The sequence below is a fragment of the Periplaneta americana genome, chromosome 9 (genome assembly GCF_040183065.1).
Source record: "Periplaneta americana isolate PAMFEO1 chromosome 9, P.americana_PAMFEO1_priV1, whole genome shotgun sequence".
Lineage (NCBI taxonomy): Eukaryota > Metazoa > Arthropoda > Insecta > Blattodea > Blattidae > Periplaneta > Periplaneta americana.
The window spans coordinates 170,719,917-170,741,772 of record NC_091125.1 but is presented as its reverse complement, the minus strand read 5'-3'; the positions used below and the strand labels follow the sequence as shown (position 1 = coordinate 170,741,772).

The 21,856-nt window shown below is 38.0% G+C and overlaps 1 protein-coding gene and 1 non-coding gene across 6 annotated transcripts in view; one reads left to right on the top strand and one right to left on the bottom strand.

Annotated features, from left to right (window-relative positions):
• The window catches only part of LOC138706734 (ATP-binding cassette sub-family C member 5-like), a 110,278-nt gene that overhangs the window by 27,743 nt on the left and 60,679 nt on the right, over nucleotides 1-21,856 (bottom strand). For all 5 annotated transcript variants that reach the window (XM_069836367.1, XM_069836370.1, XM_069836368.1 and 2 more), the window contains 7 exons: nucleotides 18,606-18,952; nucleotides 15,315-15,441; nucleotides 15,085-15,227; nucleotides 13,319-13,446; nucleotides 11,251-11,441; nucleotides 5,096-5,242; nucleotides 2,142-2,271 (listed from right to left, as the gene is read on the bottom strand). In XM_069836367.1, the coding sequence (XP_069692468.1) occupies nucleotides 2,142-2,271; nucleotides 5,096-5,242; nucleotides 11,251-11,441; nucleotides 13,319-13,446; nucleotides 15,085-15,227; nucleotides 15,315-15,441; nucleotides 18,606-18,952 (1,213 nt within the window). The remainder of the gene's footprint in view (nucleotides 1-2,141; nucleotides 2,272-5,095; nucleotides 5,243-11,250; nucleotides 11,442-13,318; nucleotides 13,447-15,084; nucleotides 15,228-15,314; nucleotides 15,442-18,605; nucleotides 18,953-21,856) is intronic.
• Nucleotides 1,739-1,810, top strand: TRNAY-AUA (transfer RNA tyrosine (anticodon AUA)). The gene has a single exon. It is a non-coding gene; the product is annotated as a tRNA-Tyr (tRNA).

Below are 21,856 nucleotides of genomic sequence, written 5' to 3'. Positions count from 1 at the left end.
GGCTACTAGCAACAGGCATCTATAATGAACACCGATCAAAATACCCCTCATTTCTCGTGAAAAACAATTGAATAGACTACAGTGGACTATAGTGGACTTTATGTTGTCAGCAAACAGCTGGATACATTAAGAAGATTGACTGATTCAATTTCGGTTCACTGACATACATAACACCTAGAAACAGTTTCCCAAGCATTTTGAGGTAAATTTAATAAAGGTCGGTTTTGTAGCAAACACGAAAAAAGCGGTTTCTAGCCATTGGGAACAAACATTCAAGAAAATCTTCCATAAATAAATGACAGTTATAAATCTAAATGTTGAATAACATGGTGGAAAAGGGGGAAGGGGGAGAAATTAACTGAACAGGTTTCAAACTTGGATCCTCTCTAAGCTACTAGACAGAAGAAGGTAGCTACATTAACTAAAGAAGCTGAGGATCGCAAATTTCGTTACGAAATCTCCAAAACCTTTGAGTCTCATATAAAATATTGCTATATCTAGCTTTACATAATTAACTTCCATCTGAAAATCCATCACCAAAATCGGTGATCTCAAAAGCATTTCCTCTTTGAGTGTGATAATGAAGTGTTACTAGTTCTGTACATGACATCAAGATGACGAGTGTGTTAATGGTGCTGGTAACAATGAATCTGCCACTCAGTATCATTCTTTGAATACGATGAAAGAGTAATGGAATGGAGAAAAATTCTCTCTGGCGCTCGGATTTGAACCCGGGTTTTCAGCTCTACGTGCTGATGCTTTATCCACTAAGCCACACCGGATACCCACCCCAGCGTCGGACAGAATCGTCTCAGTTTGAGTTCCAACTCATAACGATGCACCTCAGCACATGTGTGGACTTCAGTCCTACGTTCATAGACATATATGACGTAGTGCAGAGGGAGGCCACTAGAGGGAACCCAAGAGTTGGAACTTAAACTGAGACGATTCTGTCCGATGCCGGGGTGGGTATCTGGTGTGGCTTAGTGGATAAAGCATCAGCACGTAGAGCTGAAAACCCGGGTTCAAATCCCAGTGCCGGAGAGAATTTTTCTCCGTTCCATTACTCTTTCATCATATGATGACGCAGAATATCTGCATGGAAATATCATATGTACTTCGGTACATTAAAATAATATATATGATGTGCGTAAATCACGAAGTGATTTAAGACGGCGCTTATTCCGTCGGATCCCGGCCAACTAGTCACTCATAACGAGTGCACCTCAGCACATGTGTGGACTTCGGTCCTACGTTCATAGACATACATGACGTAGTGCAGAGGGCGGCCACTAGAGGGAACCCAAGAGTTGGAACTTAAACTGAGACGATTCTGTCCGACACCGGGATGGGTATCTGGTGTGGCCTAGTGGATAAAGCGTCAGCACGTAGAGCTGAAAACCCGGGTTCAAATCCCGGTGCCGGAGAGAATTTTTCTCCATTCCATTACTCTTTCATCGTATGATGACGCAGAATATCTGCATGGAAATATCATATGTACTTCGGTACATTAAAATAATATATATGATATGCGTAAATCACTTTGTGATTTAAGACGGCGCTTATTCCGTCGGATCCCGGCCAACTAGTCACTCATAACGAGTGCACCTCAGCACATGTGTGGACTTCGGTCCTACGTTCATAGACATACATGACGTAGTGCAGAGGGCGGCCACTAGAGGGAACCCAAGAGTTGGAACTTAAACTGAGACGATTCTGTCCGACACCGGGATGGGTATCCGGTGTGGCTTAGTGGATAAAGCGTCAGCACATAGAGCTGAAAACCCGGGTTCAAATCCCGGTGCCGGAGAGAATTTTTCTCCATTCCATTACTCTTTCATCGTATGATGACGCAGAATATCTGCATGGAAATATCATATGTAGGCTACTTCGGTACATTAAAATAATATACATTCTTTGAATAGCTTCAGTACAGAGCACATTCACCTTGCTCGTCTCCTGGTAAGCAACGAAAACAATTCTTTCGTTGCCATAAAAACATCATGGACTACCTAATATTTGTATTGAAATTTACTTTTTCGGAGATATTTTTCATGAAATAGTCAGGAATGTACACATTATTTTTGCTGGGGGAACCAGAAAAAACTCCTTAGCCGAATACAGTGCTTGTGTTCTCTTACCTTCATCCATGTCCCTGGAGAAGAGATTCTGGATGCGGCCAACTGGTGTAGTCTCAAAGAACAGCATGGGACTTCTCATCATCTTGCGAAACAGCTTGTTGTGCAGATGTGTCGATGCACGCAGTGTGACCTGCATAACAGTGTTTGAGTAGTGCTTCATTCAGCTACTAAGAGCATTCAATATCAGTGAGGTAGCATCTCGAAAGAATGGAACTATCAGAGGGATCAAAGAATTTGGAAGGAACTTGAACTTAACTTAAAAAGTCCGTTAGTGGTACTAAACTCCGAAATGAGAGTTTATCTTGTTGAGCAGAGATGAACAATGTACTACAGACTTTTCCTTACGAAGATAACTGATACTGAGTTCTTGTGAAAATCTCCCCCCCCCCCCCCCAAAGTGCATACTGTTACGGAATTAAAATTTGGAGCTATAGTCGCGACGCTGTTATTCCCGGCGTGACTCCTCCTTTTTGCTTATGTCTTAGGAAGTGAAGGCTCTATAAAGTCTAGGAGGTAGTATCGTTCGCCATTTTTGTTCTTTCGTTACCGAACTACCAGATGAGGAATCTATTTGCCACACCGTTAAACATTATCATGTCGTAGCTCCTATGATAATAAATCAAACGCACTGTAATTCAGCAAATAATTGAGTGGCAAATAACGTCCTCGTGTGCTTTCTGCGAACGCCAACGAAAGAGCCAAAATGGCGGGCGATTATATTAAGTATTTATCGAGCTTTAGGAAATGCATGACGTCATTATCAGCGATTCACAAGATGCACACATTTAAATGTAGCCGATCTGCAACGTGATTGGCTGCCGGAAATTAGAGCGACGGGACTATAGTCTTGATGGGAGTCCACCTGTATGTAGGCAACAATTTCACACGACTGTCCACAAGCAGCATATATACAGGGGCTCTTGTTTACTGCATCTTGTGTGTTGTAAGCAAAACATACAATAAGGGAGCTCCAAATTTTATTTCCATATGTCTACATATTTATATCTTCAAAGCAGATTGATAAACATAGCTGCTTTTACTAACTGAAACGCTGTGAAAACTCGCTTGTAATATTGCATTAAGAAACAATGGAGCTTATGTGGAAAGAGCTTTCTTCTGTGAATGCTAGTCTGTTACATATGTTCGTCAATACTCCCATATTTCCCTGGGTCTCTGGCATTTAGCCCTAACTTTTAAGTCTCCCAGCTCCAGTATTTTTTTTCTTTTCGAGCATTTTTCTCCTTTATTTTTAGATAACGTAAATATTTTTATTTCAAACATTTAATTTTGCCCAAAATGAAATGATTTATATGATGAATTTTGTTCCAGAGATGCACTAAAATACGCAGTCTCTATAGGAGGTAATGCTTGCCAGAAATGGGTTTAAAATGAAACAATATTGTTACAAATTTGAAAAAAAAAAAAAAACCGTGACTTTTGTTCTAAGTACACCAGGTAGTAATGTTCATACAGAGAGTGTTTTCTTTCATGAAAAATAAAGTGGATAGATGTTCAAAACAGAAGTGCAACATGCAATATATAATCAAATCAGAGCTGCAAATTGCAGTAATTATTAACTACTCATACAGGAAATCTTTATGATGAAAAATTATTATATGAGGCAAAATCTGTCTCAAAATACCGTATTCTTAATTAAAAGTCTAACTGCCAACTGCAGAACAGTTTCATTTTATATAAGTAGGCTATTTCTTTTGGAGGTAGTCCAGAAGGACTCAGTATACTCTCCTACATGAATTTTACAATATTAAATGTTTACATAAATTTTGTAGAAAGAAAATTAAAATAAACATATATGAATTATAAAGTGAAGAAAAGAAAAAAAAAAAATTAAACAGAGTGAATATGATGACTCAAAATTTGGCAAGAGCGCTTCAAAACTGAAGTTATGATGTCAGCAGTAAGTGTCTGTGGTAGTTCAAAAGTCTTCCTGAAGCTCTCAAAGAACTTGGGAATCACACCACGAGCTCCAATAAGAAGACCAATCACCTCAATGTCTTCAAGCTGGTATTTTGCTTTGAAGTAATCAACTGTTGGCAGATAAATGTTGATCTTTTCTTGATTGACATCCTCCGGCTGGCTACTCCCCGTTTCAATCCTTATGGTAGGATCAATTATATATCCTTTCTTGGTAGTCTGGGAATACGCTATGATGTCAATACGTCTAGAGGAGCCATTAGTAGCAAGGCAAAAAACTTCCTCTTCTACTATCCAAGACTTTTTTCTTAAAGCAGTTGCAATTAAGGATCGAACATGATGGTGTCTGGCATTTCGGAGGTGTAAACCTCTGTTACACTGACCTAGGACGTGGGCAAGGGTTTCAGTCTCCGGGCAGCCATGTCTGCACCGGGATCCGTCCAAAGAGCGACCAGGTACTCCTCTAACTGCTGCTAGATTGGCGTTCATTTTGAGGCAGGTTACCCATTCCGATGTAGATAGTCCAGACTTATTAAAAATCCAGGCGTTGGCTTTAGGTACTTGGCTGTACAATTCCACACCTCTGCCTCTTCCAGGCATTACTTTCCAAGATTCGAATTCTGCATTTCTTAATTCCCCCCTTAATTTCCTAGTCACAGATTTACGAAGTTCAACTGGACAAGGGAGACTTAGATGTTGACAGGAAGAATTAAGTTCAGACATCAAAGGTCGCATACTATTTACATAAGGATTTTCATTAACTGAAATGAATAATTTGTCAATTTTTTATGTGAAATTTTGTCGATTCCTTAGTCGCCCATATTTCCTCTGTCCTACAACTGAGTAAGCACTACCTATTCAAGAGTTTGACAATCAATTATTCAATTATTAATTTCGAAACCTTATGCTCTCACCAACGTGAGACTTAATGTCGCACCATCAGAGGCTGAGAGCCTTTGTACCTTCCTGACGCTCGTCTGCAAACTTCACACACCTCTTTGAGGCAGTGGGTCTCGTACCTTGGTGAAGATCACTCCTCTTATGAAACTGGTGCCAAGGATGACAGCAATCATGGCCGCATATACAGTCTGGTACATTGAGAAGTCTGGATTGTCGTTAATATTGTGACTCACAACGGTTTCATTGTTGACTAGAAGCGTGGTATTCTGCAAACAAATGGGGTTCAGATTAGTTGCCAGTAGTCGTGCGAGAAGAAACAGGAAATGTGTCACATTCTCCATTTCGTCAAGAACTAAGTTAGTGCCTTTTAACAGTGACCGATTCAATTTTGAAACATGGTGTATAATCGTGACATTTATTATTTTCTCTGAAAACAAAATGTGACCAAAACCTAAATATGATTATTTTCACCCCTTTTAGTGTGAAGTGTGAAATAAACAGGAAAGTCTATTTCCTAGCACTTGAAACATTTTCATCTGTCCCACATATCCTAGACATCAAAATCCACAGTTAATTCCCGATTTACCACGAAAATCGTCTGTAGCTGCATTTAGATTGGCAACAGGCCATGATTGTTTGGCCAAACACCTGCATAGAATTGGAATATATCAGTCCCCTAACTGCCCATTGTGCAACTCAAACCAAGAAATGGATTCGGAACACCTCAAAATCTGTGCTTCAGTGGCTGACCATGATAATATCTTTGAAAAATATTGGAGTGCAAGAGGTCAAATGACTTTATTGTCAAACGCCTGGCATTAGAAAACAACAACAACAACATATCCTAGACATAAATTTATATCAAACTGTTCAAGGTAAATATTATTTACTCCACATGAAAGCAAATTTTTTGAAAATAAAGAAGAGATTGTGAATATTTGTCAATGTTCTCAATTATTTAAAAACGGGCGTCCATTTTTTTTAAGGATGGCTAGGAATCTACATTTCATATTGTAAGATTTCAAATCTAAGTAACAGAGAAAGAGAAAAACAGAAAAAAAAGAGGGGATTGTGAATTTTCAAACAAGATGGGATTTGGAAAAATGTGATCGTGGACAATTCATGTGACAAAACGGTCTAAGACATTCTCCATGGCACTCGGCAGCAAGTAGGCCTGACATCAGCACTTGTCATTCTCGGTTAACAGTTCCACTACAGTTGCACACTAGTCCTTCTCTCTTTCCCTACCTTCAATTCAAGGACAAGCATATGGTCACATTGCAATTGATACCTGCTGTTTAGCTGCCTATGAGCTCTGTTGTATGTACCTCTCTTAATTGAAGATTGTGGCTTGATAAGGCACGACAAAAGCTTACATTACATTACAACAAAGAATTTATCTCATCAAATGTTACTTGATAATGAAGAATAGTGGAACAATGCGATGAACATTTTGCAATGCAATTTCCTAGTGTTCCCGTTCCACATAGGACAACTATATTAAAACTTGTGAAAAGGTTTAGCGAAACAGGGTCACTTCTGAATAAACGTGAAAAGAAAAACCCAAGTGTACTTACTGGGGAAAAACTCGATGAGATAGGAGAAAGGTTACAACATTCTCTCGAAAATCTCTCCGTCGTCTCTCACAAGAAACGGTGTTTAGAGCCACTAAAATTCTTAAATTTAAGCTCTACAGAGTGACAGTAGTGCATGAATTACAGCCTAGAGATAATGTGAGTCGTATGAATTTTTGTAACTGGGTTTTATAAAAGTGTCGCCGATGGCATTGTAGATCTTACAGTAATTATTTTCATAGATGAAGCATGGCTTCACTTACATGGTCATGTTATAATGCAAAACAATAGACATTGGAGTACAGAAAATCCTCAATCTGATTCATGAAACTCCTTTACATGATCAGAAGGCCGATGTATGGTGTGCATATAGGATTATAGGCCCTATATTTTTTTATTATTTTTTTAGTGTGTTATTTTACGATGCTTTATCAACATCTTAGGTTATTTAGCATCTGAATGAGATGAAGGTGATAATGCCGGTGAAATGAGTCCGGGGTCCAACACCGAAAGTTACCCAGCATTTGCTCATATTGGGTTGAGGGAAAATCCCAGAAAAAACCTCAACCATTTCAACTTGCCTCAACCGGGAATCGAACCTGGGCCATCTGGTTTCACGGCTAGATGCGCTAACTGTTACTCCACAGGTGTGGACTATTTTTTGATGATGCAATCAATGGTGACAGATGCAGAACACAAATACTCAACCCATTTTTTGAACAGTTAACTGATATAGATTGTCAGAATGCTTATTTCCAGCAGGATCCAGCAACTGCCCATACAGCAGCCGAAACATTGAATTTGATAAGCGAAATATTCGAGGACAGGGTTATTAATAGAGAATTACGGATCTCTAGGTCTGCCGATATGTCAGCCTCCGATTTTTATTTATGGGGAAATCTAAAAAATAAAGTATACAAAGACAATCTGCACATAATCCATGAGTTAAAAGACAGTACTGTACGAGAAATCCAGAGAGTTACAGAAGATGAACTTGCACATGTAAATGCCAGTTTCCTTCGGAGATGTCAGGAATGTGTCGCAGCAGAGTGATATCATTTTGAACACCTTCTGTAGTCGAGATTGGTAAACAATATGAATACTGTAATTCTAACAGTGGCGGCTCACGTTAAGGGGCACATGGGTACGTGCCCTCCCATTCGTTTTATTTTCCCAGAAAAAAATAAAGCAATTTTTGCTTAAAATTATCCGCTCAAAACTTAATGATTTAAGAGCTTCCATTCGGGTACAAACATACTGCGAAATGTGAATGCCTTCAGCTACCGGTACGTCGAGCGAGTGAAATCATGGAAACATCTGTCTCAGGCACCGTAGTTCTAGTGTCCATCATTTGCACATGCGCACAGCTACTCAGAGTTTCAAGTGCAAGAGAGCGGTGTGAGGTGATGGATGTGGGGATTGAGAAGACGAGAGGGGAAGCGTTGGCCAGGGCTCTGTCATTCACATGGCCATCCTGTGCACATGCGCAAATGGTTTTAAAACGTAGAACGCGATAAGGAAGACGTTAGTATAGAAGTATGATGGTAACGCTGTCATGGCCCGAAGAACCAATTGAGTTGCCAGCTTAGCTATTCTGTAGCTAGATCTAGTTTTTTTAGATTAGTTACTACGAGGCGCATCCAGAAAGTAAGTTTCCCTTTTTTTTTTTAAAAAAAAAGAACACACACTTTAAGGAAAACATTTATTGGCAACAGGTACAGCAATGTTTCAGCTATTTTTCAACATAGCCACCATCAGAATTGAGACACTTGTCGTATCGTGGGATCAACTTTTGTATCCCTCTGTCGTAGAACTCTGCCGCCTGTGAATGGAACCAGCGTGAGACAGACGTCTTCAGCTCTTCGTCGTTGCCAAAACACTCACAGGAGGACAGGAATAGAGAGAGAGAGAGAGAGAGCGGGGGGGGGGGGCAATGCTTTGTGCATTAAAGAACTTTATCACCGACCGAACCTCGAGGCGTGGGAGAAGGAATAAGAGCTTCAATTTCGAACCACTGCTGCCACGCTACTGGCACCAGGCGGGACCTGTCCGGCTGGCATATGATTGATACGTCATAGATCTGTTACGCATGCGCAATTGACACAGCTAAAATCGGGAAACTTACTTTCTGGATGCCCCTCGTATAATTGCTATATTTCATATCAGAGGTAAAGCTTTACTATGTTTTCCGATTAATGCAGCTACTAAAATTAAACCGTTTAACATTGTTAATAAAGAAGTTTAGCTATATTCAAAATTATGGTAGGCTTCTTTTTTTTATAAAGATTGTTGGCAACATTGACAACCGTACGAAATACATGTTATCGGTTCCCGCGTTTGTATTCGTAGCAGCAATAATAAAATTCTGAGTGTTATTAATAATTCTCTTCTTTTCTATTTTAAGTGTGAAGTTAGTTATATTAGTGTTAGTTGAGTGCTTGTGTATTTGATCATTTCAATATGAATAAAGTTAGTGAGCTAATTGGAAGACAATTAAATTTCGACAACAGAGCTCACGTCAAGAAAGACTGACAGCATTAGCAATACTTTCAATTAAGAGTAAAATCATGCATTTGATTCCTAACTTCAACCAGCGAGTTATCGAAGTATTTGTTCGAGCTAAGGATCGAAGAATGGACTTCATCTATAAATAGAAAGGTTAGTGTATATTGCAGGGGCGATTTCTCAGGGCATGCTATGCTTGCTGCGCAAGCCCAATATTTTCGTAGAATGTGTATTTCTCAAAATGGGATTACGTACATTAAAATTTCTTTTGATTTTTGTAATAATGTCTAGGCATAATACCATCCGCAGGTTGCGCACCGCAAGATCGCAACGCTTGCTCGTTTCTCGGAGCTACAGGAAAGACGTAGAAACAGCGAGAATATGATGCGCGCGCAAGTGCCTTCCTCCTAATCCGTCCCAGTCGCACATGCCTCTGTTATATGCTGTATGAAGCTCTGGTCCGAGAGCTACACAGACTATTTAACGTTACACAGATAGCAGCAGTATTGCCAATTCAGCGATTTTCCCGCTAGATCTAGCGTTTTTCGGCGTTAGTTTAGCGGATAAAATTTATGAAACTTGTATTGCTGATCTAGGGATTTAGCGGGTATTTTTAGCACTCACAGCGGCAAAATAATATAATTTTACATTGACAATATAGCAATTTAGCGGTTTCTGCAAGGCTTCACAGTGGATGTTTAAGAATCGAGTTGGCAACATTGATTGGCAGCAGTTTTTACCAGTGAATGTGCTGTGATTTGCGAGTGTAATGTAATTTTATGAGCGGAATGCATGTGTTAGCTGCTGCATGTATTATTAGTTCTTAAACGTTAATTTGAAGTGTTGCAATGAGTTCGCAAATGTGTGTTATTGAAACTTTATTATCAAATCCATTTTCCCGGAGGACTATTCAAGAGAAGACCGACATTATAAAGAACGGCAGACCATGTCCAGGGCTCCCAGGTTTAAAAAGACAGCATAAGGAGAAAAATAGAGAATATGTGCGCTCGTTCAGTACATCTCAATACAACAATACGCATTGGTTGGCAGGGTCGAAAAACTGAATAGACTGTTTTGTTGGCCGTGTTTGTTATTTTCTGCAGATAACGGTGTATGGTGTAAAAGTGGCTTTGACAATTTAAATACTTTAACATTGTCTATTACAAGACACGAAAAGTCTGCAAATCAGATGAATTATATTCTCCCATCTTCCCCCATCAATAAAAGAGCAAGCCTAACTTTCGTGACCAGCATTCGCCCCTGGTATATTGCATTCTTTATATTTACATTTTAACTAATGCTAACCACACATACAATAACATAAATACACACATGGAAATCCTACACATGCAACCCAAAAACCAAAAACTCAACACACTAGAACAATATGAAATATACAGACACACTAAAACACACCCTGATCAAATTCTCAACATACAGATCAATTTCAGAACATACACACTATTTGACACCACATTTCAACACTTTTCAACAATCGAACGCACTGACACAACAGGCAGCGAAGTTCGAGATGACGCCGAGATGTAGTAGGCTCTGAGGATGGTGTGAAGAAGCACCGAAACAGTTGTAAGCCGCACATACTTACACAATTAATACGAGTAAGATCGCCATTTAATCAATTATTTATATTCAAGTGATAGCTGTGCAGTATTAGCTGCATTTAGATTGGCAACAGGCCATGATTGTTTGGCCAAACACCTGCATAGAATTGGAATATATCAGTCCCCTAACTGCCCACTGTGCAACTCCAACCAAGAAATGGATTCAGAACACCTCAAAATCTGTGCTTCAGTGGCTGGCCATGATAATATCTTTGAAAAATATTGGAGTGCAAGAGGTCAAATGACTTTATTGTCAAACGCCTGGCATTAGAAAACAACAACATATTTACATTTTGCTATTCAGTATGGTAAGCCTATGTTCGTGTAGTGAGGAACCTATGGGTTCAATTAATCCAATATTAGTGTTTTAAGTTGTGCCCCGCCGAATAATTCGGTCACGAATTCTAATAGCTGACTCTAGCGACTGTAGCGGACTCCGTTCACCGGGAATGACAAGAGCTGATGCCTGGCCCACTTGCCGCCGAGTGCCGAACAGAATGTCACAGACTGCTCTGTAGTTACAAAAGTATGGAATAACAGAACTCCTCTCAAAATTCAGAACATTGTACTCACACCTCCTCCCGCCTTGATCCACAAGGCTAGCCACCAGGAGCTGAAGGCAGTGCTGCCAACATTGAGCAGGAAGCTGAGGGACACTATCAGAGCGATGCAGTACCCGCCTGCTGCGGAGACGTACCTCTGGTACGTGTGCAGGCGGATGCTGCCCTTCTGCACCGCCTCTGCCGTCGTCAGCTGCTCGCCCTCTGTGCAGTCAACATCGTAACTATATTAAATGCTACCTCTAGCGTTAAGTGCTTCCTTATTTCCTGAATTCTGAATAACTAATCAAGACTACTTGTTGCACATATTCTCACTCCATTCTGCCAAAAGAATTATTCAATAAACAAAGCGATTTTATGACTTTTATAAAGCTCTACAATTTAAGGAACCTCAAGAACTGTAAAAATTTAACAGCTACAGATCTGTTGTTACGATACTGGGAAGCAAGAAGGCAAATGGAAGAACTCCAATATGCCGCACATTAGCAACCAAACAACCAACCACAATTTAAGGAAGACAATTTATTCATTTTCAGTAAAAATAGTTTGTAAGAAAAGATATGAACATTATTTCATAATTGAAAAATGAGTTCTATTCAGTCAATACTTAACATAAACACAATAAAACATGTTATAATAACATTTACACAGATTTTAAAAACAAACGTTTTCGCCAATTTTGATTGGCATCTTCAGGTCGTGTAGGTCGAATGGAACATGTTATAAAAAGTGAACACTTGGTATATGACGTTAAAAACCAAAGTTACAACTGTAATATCACTTAAAACAGAGAATAGAATATAGCAAAAGCCTCCACGATGTGTGTAGACTTGGTATATGACGTTAAAAACCAAAGTTACAACTGTAATATCACTTAAAACAGAGAATAGAATATAGCAAAAGCCTCCACGATGTGTGTAGACTTGGTATATGACGTTAAAAACCAAAGTTACAACTGTAATATCACTTAAAAACAGAGAATAGAATAAAGCAAAAAGCCTCCACGATGTGTGTAGAATCACTGTGTTGAAAGAGGCGTGTGTGAACCAAGGAAACAGCAAAACTCTTCTGTCATTGCAGATACAGTTTTCGAGATAGATTTGAAGATGCTACGAACAGGTCGGTCGTGTGGCCGTTATGGAAAGCAGGAAAAATCCTGTAAATCGTAAGGATAGAATGAAAGAATATTTAGAAGCATTTAAGTATTATTTAAATCTTCTAAAACAATACTTACAAAAAATGGAAGAACGTCTTGAAATCCATGAGGCCGGCGACACGACTGATCTTTACATTAAGTGGTAGCGTATGACGAAAACTGTATACGTTGCACGACTAGTGGATGAATGACCGTTACTTGCGTGTGATTTTAAACAGCGGGTTATTTGAATTTGGGTATTGTTCGTTAAGGAGCGGGCTATCTTGAAAACTGTATCTGCAATGACAGAAGAGTTTTGCTGTTTCCTTGGTTCACACACGCCTCTTTCAACACAGTGATTCTACACACATCGTGGAGGCTGTTTGCTATATTCTGTTCTCTGTTTTTAAGTGATATTACAGTTGTAACTTTGGTTTTTAACGTCATATACCAAGTCTACACACATCGTGGAGGCTTTTGCTATATTCTATTCTCTGTTTTAAGTGATATTACAGTTGTAACTTTGGTTTTTAACGTCATATACCAAGTGTTCACTTTTTATAACATGTTCCATTCGACCTACACGACCTGAAGATGCCAATCAAAATTGGCGAAAACGTTTGTTTTTAAAATGTGTGTAAATGTTGTTATAACATGTTTTATTGTGTTTATGTTAAGTATTGACTGAATAGAACTCATTTTTCAATTAACATTGAACTTAACGGAACCAATATGCCTTTGAAATTATTTCATAAGTTTTCAGTATGATGATGCCTCCTCGTTCATGCTGGAATGTGTTGCCAAGTCCAAACCAATGACAGTATGGATGAATGTAAAACTACTAGAATGGCAATCGCCAAAACAAGGGTCACCAGACTTCCTCCTTCTCTTTCAACATGACTACTGCACGATAACACATGAGCTCCAAGAACAACTCAGGTCTCACCTGTGGGATCCAGCTTGTCGATCTCCTCAACACTCGTCTGCGAGGTGGAACTGAGGCGTTTGTTTGAACTCGTCGCTATGGTGCTCTCAACAGCGTCAATGTCCAGTGGGACTTCTTGAAATGTGTCTCTGCCACATTCACAAGATTTATTATTCCATTAAAAATATATATAGGGTATAACAGATTAACTATTCCTAATTTTCTGATGTACTAGAGGGATGAAATTAAACATTTTTCTTAATAAAGTAATGTTCGGAAATTCTTTGTTTTCAAGTGATAGGGGGATGAAGAAAAAAATAATGGGTCGATATTATGGACAGGCGCTAGGGTAGGATGATTGTTAATAGACGTGAATTCCTGAGACAAAAACTACCAGTAATTTATTTTCAAAAGCTATCTCATTCAAGGAAAGCGACCTCATTCATTTCGTGAATCTACAAGAGCCTTACTTCCATTCCAAAAGAAGCCATCTCACTCAGATGAATTTAAGTTCTCAAACCTTAGATCGCGACCACTGAGGACGACAAATCAGATACCCAGTGTTTGTTCTTAAACACGTAGTGAACTTGAATTAGAAACCATAGGCTGCGTGTGACGACAGTTCCTGCATACTGTACACTGTGGTTGCAGGAGTGTCAGTTATTGTATTGTATTGTATTTATTAACATTCCATGGTATTCATACATTGCTTTACAGCTAGAATATGGAACAAGTCAAAAAACTTAATACAGTACTATTATAAAATCTTAATTTACAGTCATAGTCTAGATGAAATACAGTATATACAGACGAGATTTACAATATAGTCTAATAGTACAACACAAAGTTTTAGTATCAATTTCATGAAGTGTTATTGAATGTCATAAATTCACCTACAGAATAGAAGGCATGAGAAATTAGGTACTTCTTTAATTTGGCCCTAAATAATCTTATGTTTTGAGTTTCATTTTTTATATCGATAGGGAGGCTATTAAAAATTTTTACTGCCATATAACGCACTCCTTTTTGATAGCACAATAGACTTGCCGATGGAGTATGAAAGTTTTGACGTGTATTTATGCTATGAACTGATGAATTAGTTACAAAGTTTTCACGATTACATACGAGGAAGATTATTAATGAAAAGATATACTGACAAGCCATGGACATTATTTGTAGCTTTTTGAAAATAGTCCTACACGATTCCCTATATTTGGCACCTACCATTATTCTAATTACTCTTTTTTGTAATAGAAATATACTGTTACTATCTGTGGACTTTCCCCAGAATATTATTCCAAAACTCATTATCGAGTGGAAGTATGCAAAGTATATTATTTTTAAGGTATTGATATTTACTATCTTTTGCACAGATCTAATAGCAAAACAAGCTGAATTTAGTTTGGGGGTAATTTCTTTAATATGATTTTTCCAATTTAACACATTATCGATTTTTAAGCCAAGAAATTTGGTTGTTGTTGTTTCTAATAGGGATCTATTGTTAATTATTGCGCTAGAAATTTGCGAGGTTGAATTTGGACAGGATTTCAATTGAATTATATTACTTTTGTTACAATTTAATACCAATTTATTGACTGAGAACCAGTCACATATTTTGAAGAGAATTTCCTCTGTTGAAGATTGGAATGTGTTGGAGTTATTGGCTGTAATTACTATACTTGTGTCATCTGCAAATAATGTGGGATGACCTACATCTTTTATTAGGGGGGCAAGATCATTTATAAACACTAGAAGTAAGGAATGTATAGCCTATTTGTCTCACTCACTCTGATTGGTCCCCTCGTTCTGCAAACCGTGTCTGCACCATTAGAGCATAGTCCTTAGACTTAGCCATCAGATCCTCGTGCGTTCCGTGTTCGACAATATGCCCGTCCTTCATCAGGTAAACCTCGTCACACTGGTGCAAATACTGCGGACATAACACAGTTCTTACAACATGAAAACCTTCCACAGCACAAGTCACGTCCGCCCACAACGTACAGTGTGTTGCTCTTACCTGCACCTGATGGGTGACCAACACCACAGTCTTGTGCTGCAGGGCCTGGCGGATGCATTTCTCAAAGATGTGGGTGCCGACGTGTGTGTCCACAGCACTCAGGGGGTCGTCCAGGAAGTAGATATCCCTGTACAAATAACTGGCATCACACTCAACTATATTCAGTTTCCAATAGTGCATCCAAGTGTGCGGAATACCGAATCAGAGGTCTCAGTCAATAGTTTTCGTTGAGCCATCTCATAGCTTTTCTCATACATATAATGATACTACTACTTCGCCAGAATAAGGTAAGACTGACTGGTTCCACAATTCAGCTTTCTAATACAGTAGAATCCCTCCTAACCTGGACCAATGAGATCGGGCAAGTTCTGGATACGAGATTTTGCCGGATAATTGAATAAGTATTTTAACAAATTACCTGTTCGTATTTTATGATGAAACTGCAGTCATCAGCTTCTTATCTATGTTAATGACGAGAATATGTTAGGAGAAAATCCACAAACGATTAGGGAAAACATGGAAATTCTACTTGAAGCAAGTAAAGCGATAGGGTTGGAAGTAAATCCCGAAAAGATTAAGTATATGATTATGTCTCGTGATCAGAACATTGTACGAAATGGAACTATAAAAGTTGCAGATTTATCCTTCGAAGAGGTGGAAAAATTCAAATATCTTAGAGCAACAGTAACAAATGTAAATGACACTCGGGAGGAAATTAAACGCAGAATAAATATGGGAAATGCCTGTTATTATTCAGTTGAGAAGCTTTTATCATCTAGTCTGCTGTCAAAAAAATCTGAAAGAGAATTTATAAAACAGTTATATTACCGGTTGTTTTGTATGGCTGTGAAACTTGGACTCTCACTTTGAGAGAGGAACAGAGATTGAGGGTGTTTGAGAATAAGGTTCTTAGGAAAATATTTAGGGCTAAGAGGGATGAAGTTACAGGAGAATGGAGAAAGTTACACAATGCAGAGCTGCATGCATTGTATCTTTCACGTGACATAATTAGGAACATTAAATCTAGACGTTTGAGATGGGCAGGGCATGTAGCACATATGGGCGAATCCAGAAATGCATATGGAGTGTTAGTTGGGAGGCCAGAGGGAAAAAGACCTTTGGGGAGGCCGAGACGTAGATGGGAAGATAATATTAAAATGGATTTGAGGGAGGTGGAATATGGTAGGGACTGGATTAAACTTGTTCAAGATTGGGACCAATGGCGGGCTTATGTGAGGGCGGCAATGAACCTCCGGGTTCCTTAAAAGCCAGTAAGTAAGTACTGCAGTCATATGAAGCTTATCTCTCAGTCACTTGATTATAACTAAGTAACATAAAACTGTGTAGATTTTCTTTATTAAAACACATCTTATTAGATTATCAAATTATTCTTTATTAGATTTCCTATCAACGTGAACAGGAGAAGAGTTCGGGGCAGAAGAAGATATGAGATCATAGACGACATTAAGATATATGGATCATATGAGGAGTCTAAGAGGAAGGCAGAAAATAGAAAAGATTGGAGAATACTGGGTTTGCAGTGAAAGACCTAGTGTTGGGGAGAACACTATGAATGAATGAATGGGCAAAAATCACGATCCTACTTGCAATAGTTACCGAATAAGAGGTTATTAGACATTTGGGAAAAAAAAAACTTCTTTTTTTTTTCTGAGAAACTATTAATTTTCCACCAATATGTTATAGCTTTTTATTACATACACCAAGAGCTATTCACTGTGGAAATCTGTAAGACTTTTTCACTTTCACCCTATCTGTATATAAATGCTAGGGCCTGTACAATATAGTAATATACGTTACAAGAGCGGTATGTTGACGTTTTCATGTTCGAGGAAAAGATTGAAAAAGCGAAACTTAGTTGAGCTTTTTTAATTTCCGAGAACATGAAAACAAACATACTGCTCGTGTATCGTACATTATTTTGTGCGAAGATCGTTTATTACATATCTGAAAGACGAATTTCTAATTAGTTGTAATGAAATCTCCATCTTGGTTTCTGTTTAATGACGGCAACTTCGGAAAGCCAAAATATCTTTCTTCAACATTGTTGCTACAAAATGTTTTCTGTGTTTACTATACTCCAGCAGGCCGTGATATACATCTGTCTTTTTCCCCCCAGTCTATAAATGCGAACTTAAAACAAACGATAAGGTTATGTAATGATTTTTTTTCATTTTAATATTTTAACAATATTATTTATATAACATATTGCAGTAATAACATCGGCATCTGGAATCTTGTAGATTTTTTCACGGCTTCCTTAATGTTACTTGTATCAGGAATGCAATAAGTTTCGTGGAGTAGTAGACTTTACTTAATTTTTGCAAATACTGAAAAACAATAATTAACATTGCAATTTAGGTGAAATTGCAGTGGTAAGTTTCCAATTTATAATTATTTCTATGTTAAACGTCTCTAAAAATAATATGTTAAAAGCCTAAAGCAGTAAAATGGATGTCGCGCTTAAGCGGTAAGAAGAGGGAAATTGTTATGTGTGTTACGTTGGAAATACTGAATGTGGTATTTCACACTTACCGCGTATTGGTTCTGTGCGGAAAACAAGCAAATACGCATGATCTCGCACAAAAGTATTTTATTGAGGCTTCCGTTGTGTATACATTTTTATTGATTGATATTAGAGGAATAAATAATAAATTAATTTCTAATCCTATTCATGCCCCTAATCATGAATTAGATGAAACTGAAATTAATATACCTCTTATTAGAGTTGTTAATAAGAGAATTTTTGTTGAATTTAAATATTTATGTTATATGCTATGTCATATGAACAAGAAAAAAGATGTAGATATTAGAATCAAAATGTATTGAATATTCAGAAACTTTCATCAGAACCTTCATTGGGAAACTAATGCTGCAGTTGCTACTAGCACTGTCACTATTACATCATAAAAAACTGAACTTCTGTAAAACACATATAAAGTTTTTTTTTTGTTTTCTTTTTCTTTCATTTTTAATTTTTAATTTTTAATTACACTTGTATCTTGCATTTGTTTCCGTTTTATCTCTTTTTTCATGTTATATGCAATTCTGTGTTTTTTTTTTTAACAAATCTTTACTGTCTATTGTAATTGGGGCTTTGCCCTGTTGTAGACATAAATAAATAAACAAATAAATAAATAAATGATAATGAGAAAGTTGTTGTTGTTTTCTAATGCCAGGCGTTTGACAATAAAGTCATTTGACCTCTTGCACTCCAATATTTTTCAAAGATAATGAGAAAGTATGTGACAGTGATTATTTTTATCTGCGTACCTGTTGGCATACAGAGCCCTTGCAAGGGCCACACGCTGCTTCTGCCCTCCAGACAGGTTGACACCTCGCTCGCCAATCTCCGTCTGGTCGCCGCCTGGCAGCAAGTGGATGTCCTGGCTCAGGGCACAGCAGTACACCGCCTCGTAGTACCTCTTCGAGTCGAAGCTCTCTCCAAACAGGATATTCTCGCGCAGGGTCGCGTTCAGGATCCACGGCTCCTGACTCACGTACGCACAGGATCCGTCCCGTGTCACCTGGCCCGTCACTAAGTGCAGCTGGCCCAGTGCAGCAAGCAGCAGCGACGTCTTGCCTGCTCCCACCGGACCGCACACGCCAATCAGCTGGCCCTGCAGCATTATCATCATGCCGTGTCCTAGTCATTTTTATCATAATCACTATCCTCGTCATTATCATAATATTTAGATTTACTGATATTAGTTCACAAAAGTACAAACTTAATCATTTAAAAAACTGATATATATACAAAAGTAGTTATACATAATAAATATACAATTTCCTAAACTAATTAATTTATCGCAAATCTCAGTAATTAATTGTTCAAACTTGCACTTACGTCTAGTTTTAGTGCATGTTTAAACCAATCGTGATAAAAATTAAAACTTTAAAACTTATTTATCTGCTCCTTTTCATAATTTTCTACCATGAACATTTTTAAATTAATTTTTCTTCTTTTTTTTTCTTTTTTCTTTTTTTTACTTTAAACATCTAAATTTATTCTATAATTTTCATATTTATGTTTAATTATAGGTTCACTTATGCCTATTAACTAATTTATCATAATATTGATAATGAGGTATTTTTTTACAATTGCCTTACCAAAGAAAGATAGGATGAATTTACGTAGGCCTACTTGGCTTCTAGTGAAGTCATACATACTTACTTAACTTACTTACTTATGGCTTTTAAGGAACCCGAAGGTTCATTGCCGCCCTAACATAAACCCGCCATCGGTCCCTATCCTGTGCAAGATTAATCCAGTCTCTATCATCATATCCCACCTCCCTCAAATCCATTTTAATAGTATCCTCCCATCTACGTCTCGGCCTCCCCGAAGGTCTTTTTCCCTTCGACTTCCCAAATAACACTCTATATGCATTTCTGGAATCGCCCATACATGTTACATGCCCTGCCCCAAGTCATACATACCATAAACAAAAGATAAATTGAACAGTGATGCCAATTTCGCACTGTAATAAGAGTAGAAAGTTCCTGTAAAAGTAGTGGTCAGCAAAGAGGCAGCAGTGCTGTCATGGTTATTTTTTTCTTGACCATACGCCCTCCTCTTATTTTTCTCTCTTAAAATATATTTTCTCTTCTCTCTCTAGCCCTCCAATCGTCATTTAATGAATGTTTTCATATGAAGAAAGAAGTAAAGAATAATTGATTAAATGGCGATCTTACTCGTGTTAATTGTGTAAGCATGTGCAGCTTACAGCTGTTTCGGTGCTTCTTCACACCATCCTCAGAGCCTACTAGACCTCAGCGTCATCTCGAACTTCGCTGCCTGTTGTGTGGGTGTGTTCGATTGTTGAAAAGTGTTGAAATGTGGTGTCAAATAGTGTGTGTGTTCTGAAATTGATCTGTGTTGAGAATTTAATCAGGGTGTGTTTTGGTGTGTCTGTATATTTCATATTGTTCAAGTGTGTTGAGTTTTTGGTTTTTGGGTTGTATGTGTAGGATTTCCATGTCTGTATTTATGTTATATGTTATTAACACGAGTAAGATCGCCATTTAATCAATTATTTATATTCAAGTGTTAAAAGTAGTGTACGAAAGTTTCAACATGAAGTAAAGAAATTATACATCTTGATTACACAACTTTTAACATTATATCACTTCGGAATATATAGGCCCTATTATATATATTTCGCGTGTTAAATATTACAGTATCTGGTTAACTAGCTTCAGCCTGTTATTGAACATCTTCAGAACTCAGGCCAATAACAGACTGAAACTAATTAACCAGGTACTGTAATATTTAACACACAAAATATATATAATACATATTCCGAGGTAAAGAAATTATTTTGTTGATTCTGGTTCATGTTAACACTTTGTTTAAAAAACTTTAAATTGTTTAACGATATATTAAAAGTGTTAACATTTTTAAAAAAGGTTATGTACCTTAGACAGACGGCCCATTTCGATGCTGGTTCTGCGTCATCTTCAGTGTCCTACGAACTACTCACAGTAGTATATGAATAGTGGGATGTTCTATGGGCAGGAATTGCTAGGATTTAGCTCTCCTGTAACCTGGTGTTTAGATTGTGACTGGAGGATATGTAGTTAAACCGGGAACGAAGATAATTTGGAGTAGAAGTGTGGAGAACTCGAAACAGAAGAGAGCAAATGAAGTGTTCTATGGTTACTAAGTTGCAGCCAGGATAAAGATTTGAACGAGGGTGTAATGTGGTCAAATTTGTGAGCATTACTGATGAATCTGACACACATATTGTGCACACGCTGCAGCTTGTTCGAAAGGTCAGTCGTCAAGTCTGTAAGTATTACGTCATATTGGATATTTCCTTTATTTGGCATTCCCAATTTAAATTTTCGTCCAAGAAAATGCCGAGGTTTCTGACGACGGAATGGTACGGAATAGCAGCATTATTTACTGTAATAATTGGGATATGTCTGTTGTTCATTGTGTTCAGTAGTCTCCTATGTCCAATTATTATAGCTTGTGACTTACTAGCATTTAACCTAAGTCCGAACTTTTTCGCCCATGAAGAAACTTGATTCAAGTCATGATTAATTTTGCCAATAGTTACATCAATTTCATCTGGTCGGGAGTGTATGTACAGTTGTAAGTCGTCTGCGTAAATGTGATACTTGCAGTAATGTAAGTTTGTAGTCACGTCATTAACATAAATGGAGAAAAACAATGGTCCAAGCATGGTGCCTTGAGGTACTCCTACTTTCGTGTCTCGCCAAGGGGAAAAACGATTTTGTACTGAGATACATTGTTGTTATATAAGGTTCCGGATTTCAGCACTTTAGGAGTGGACCATTTATGCTTGTAAACATCAAAGAAGATATATTAGGAACAGCAAGAGATCAACTAAGGCAAATCTCAGTGTACATGTACAAAACTTTGGTACCCATACACCATATGGTTGTGTATGATGTTCTCTTCCCCATAAGGTTCATTAAAAAACTGTAGGTTCCCATACTCCACATGGCTCTGAAAAGATCCCATGACAGCAGTGATTGCATGTAACCTTTTTAGT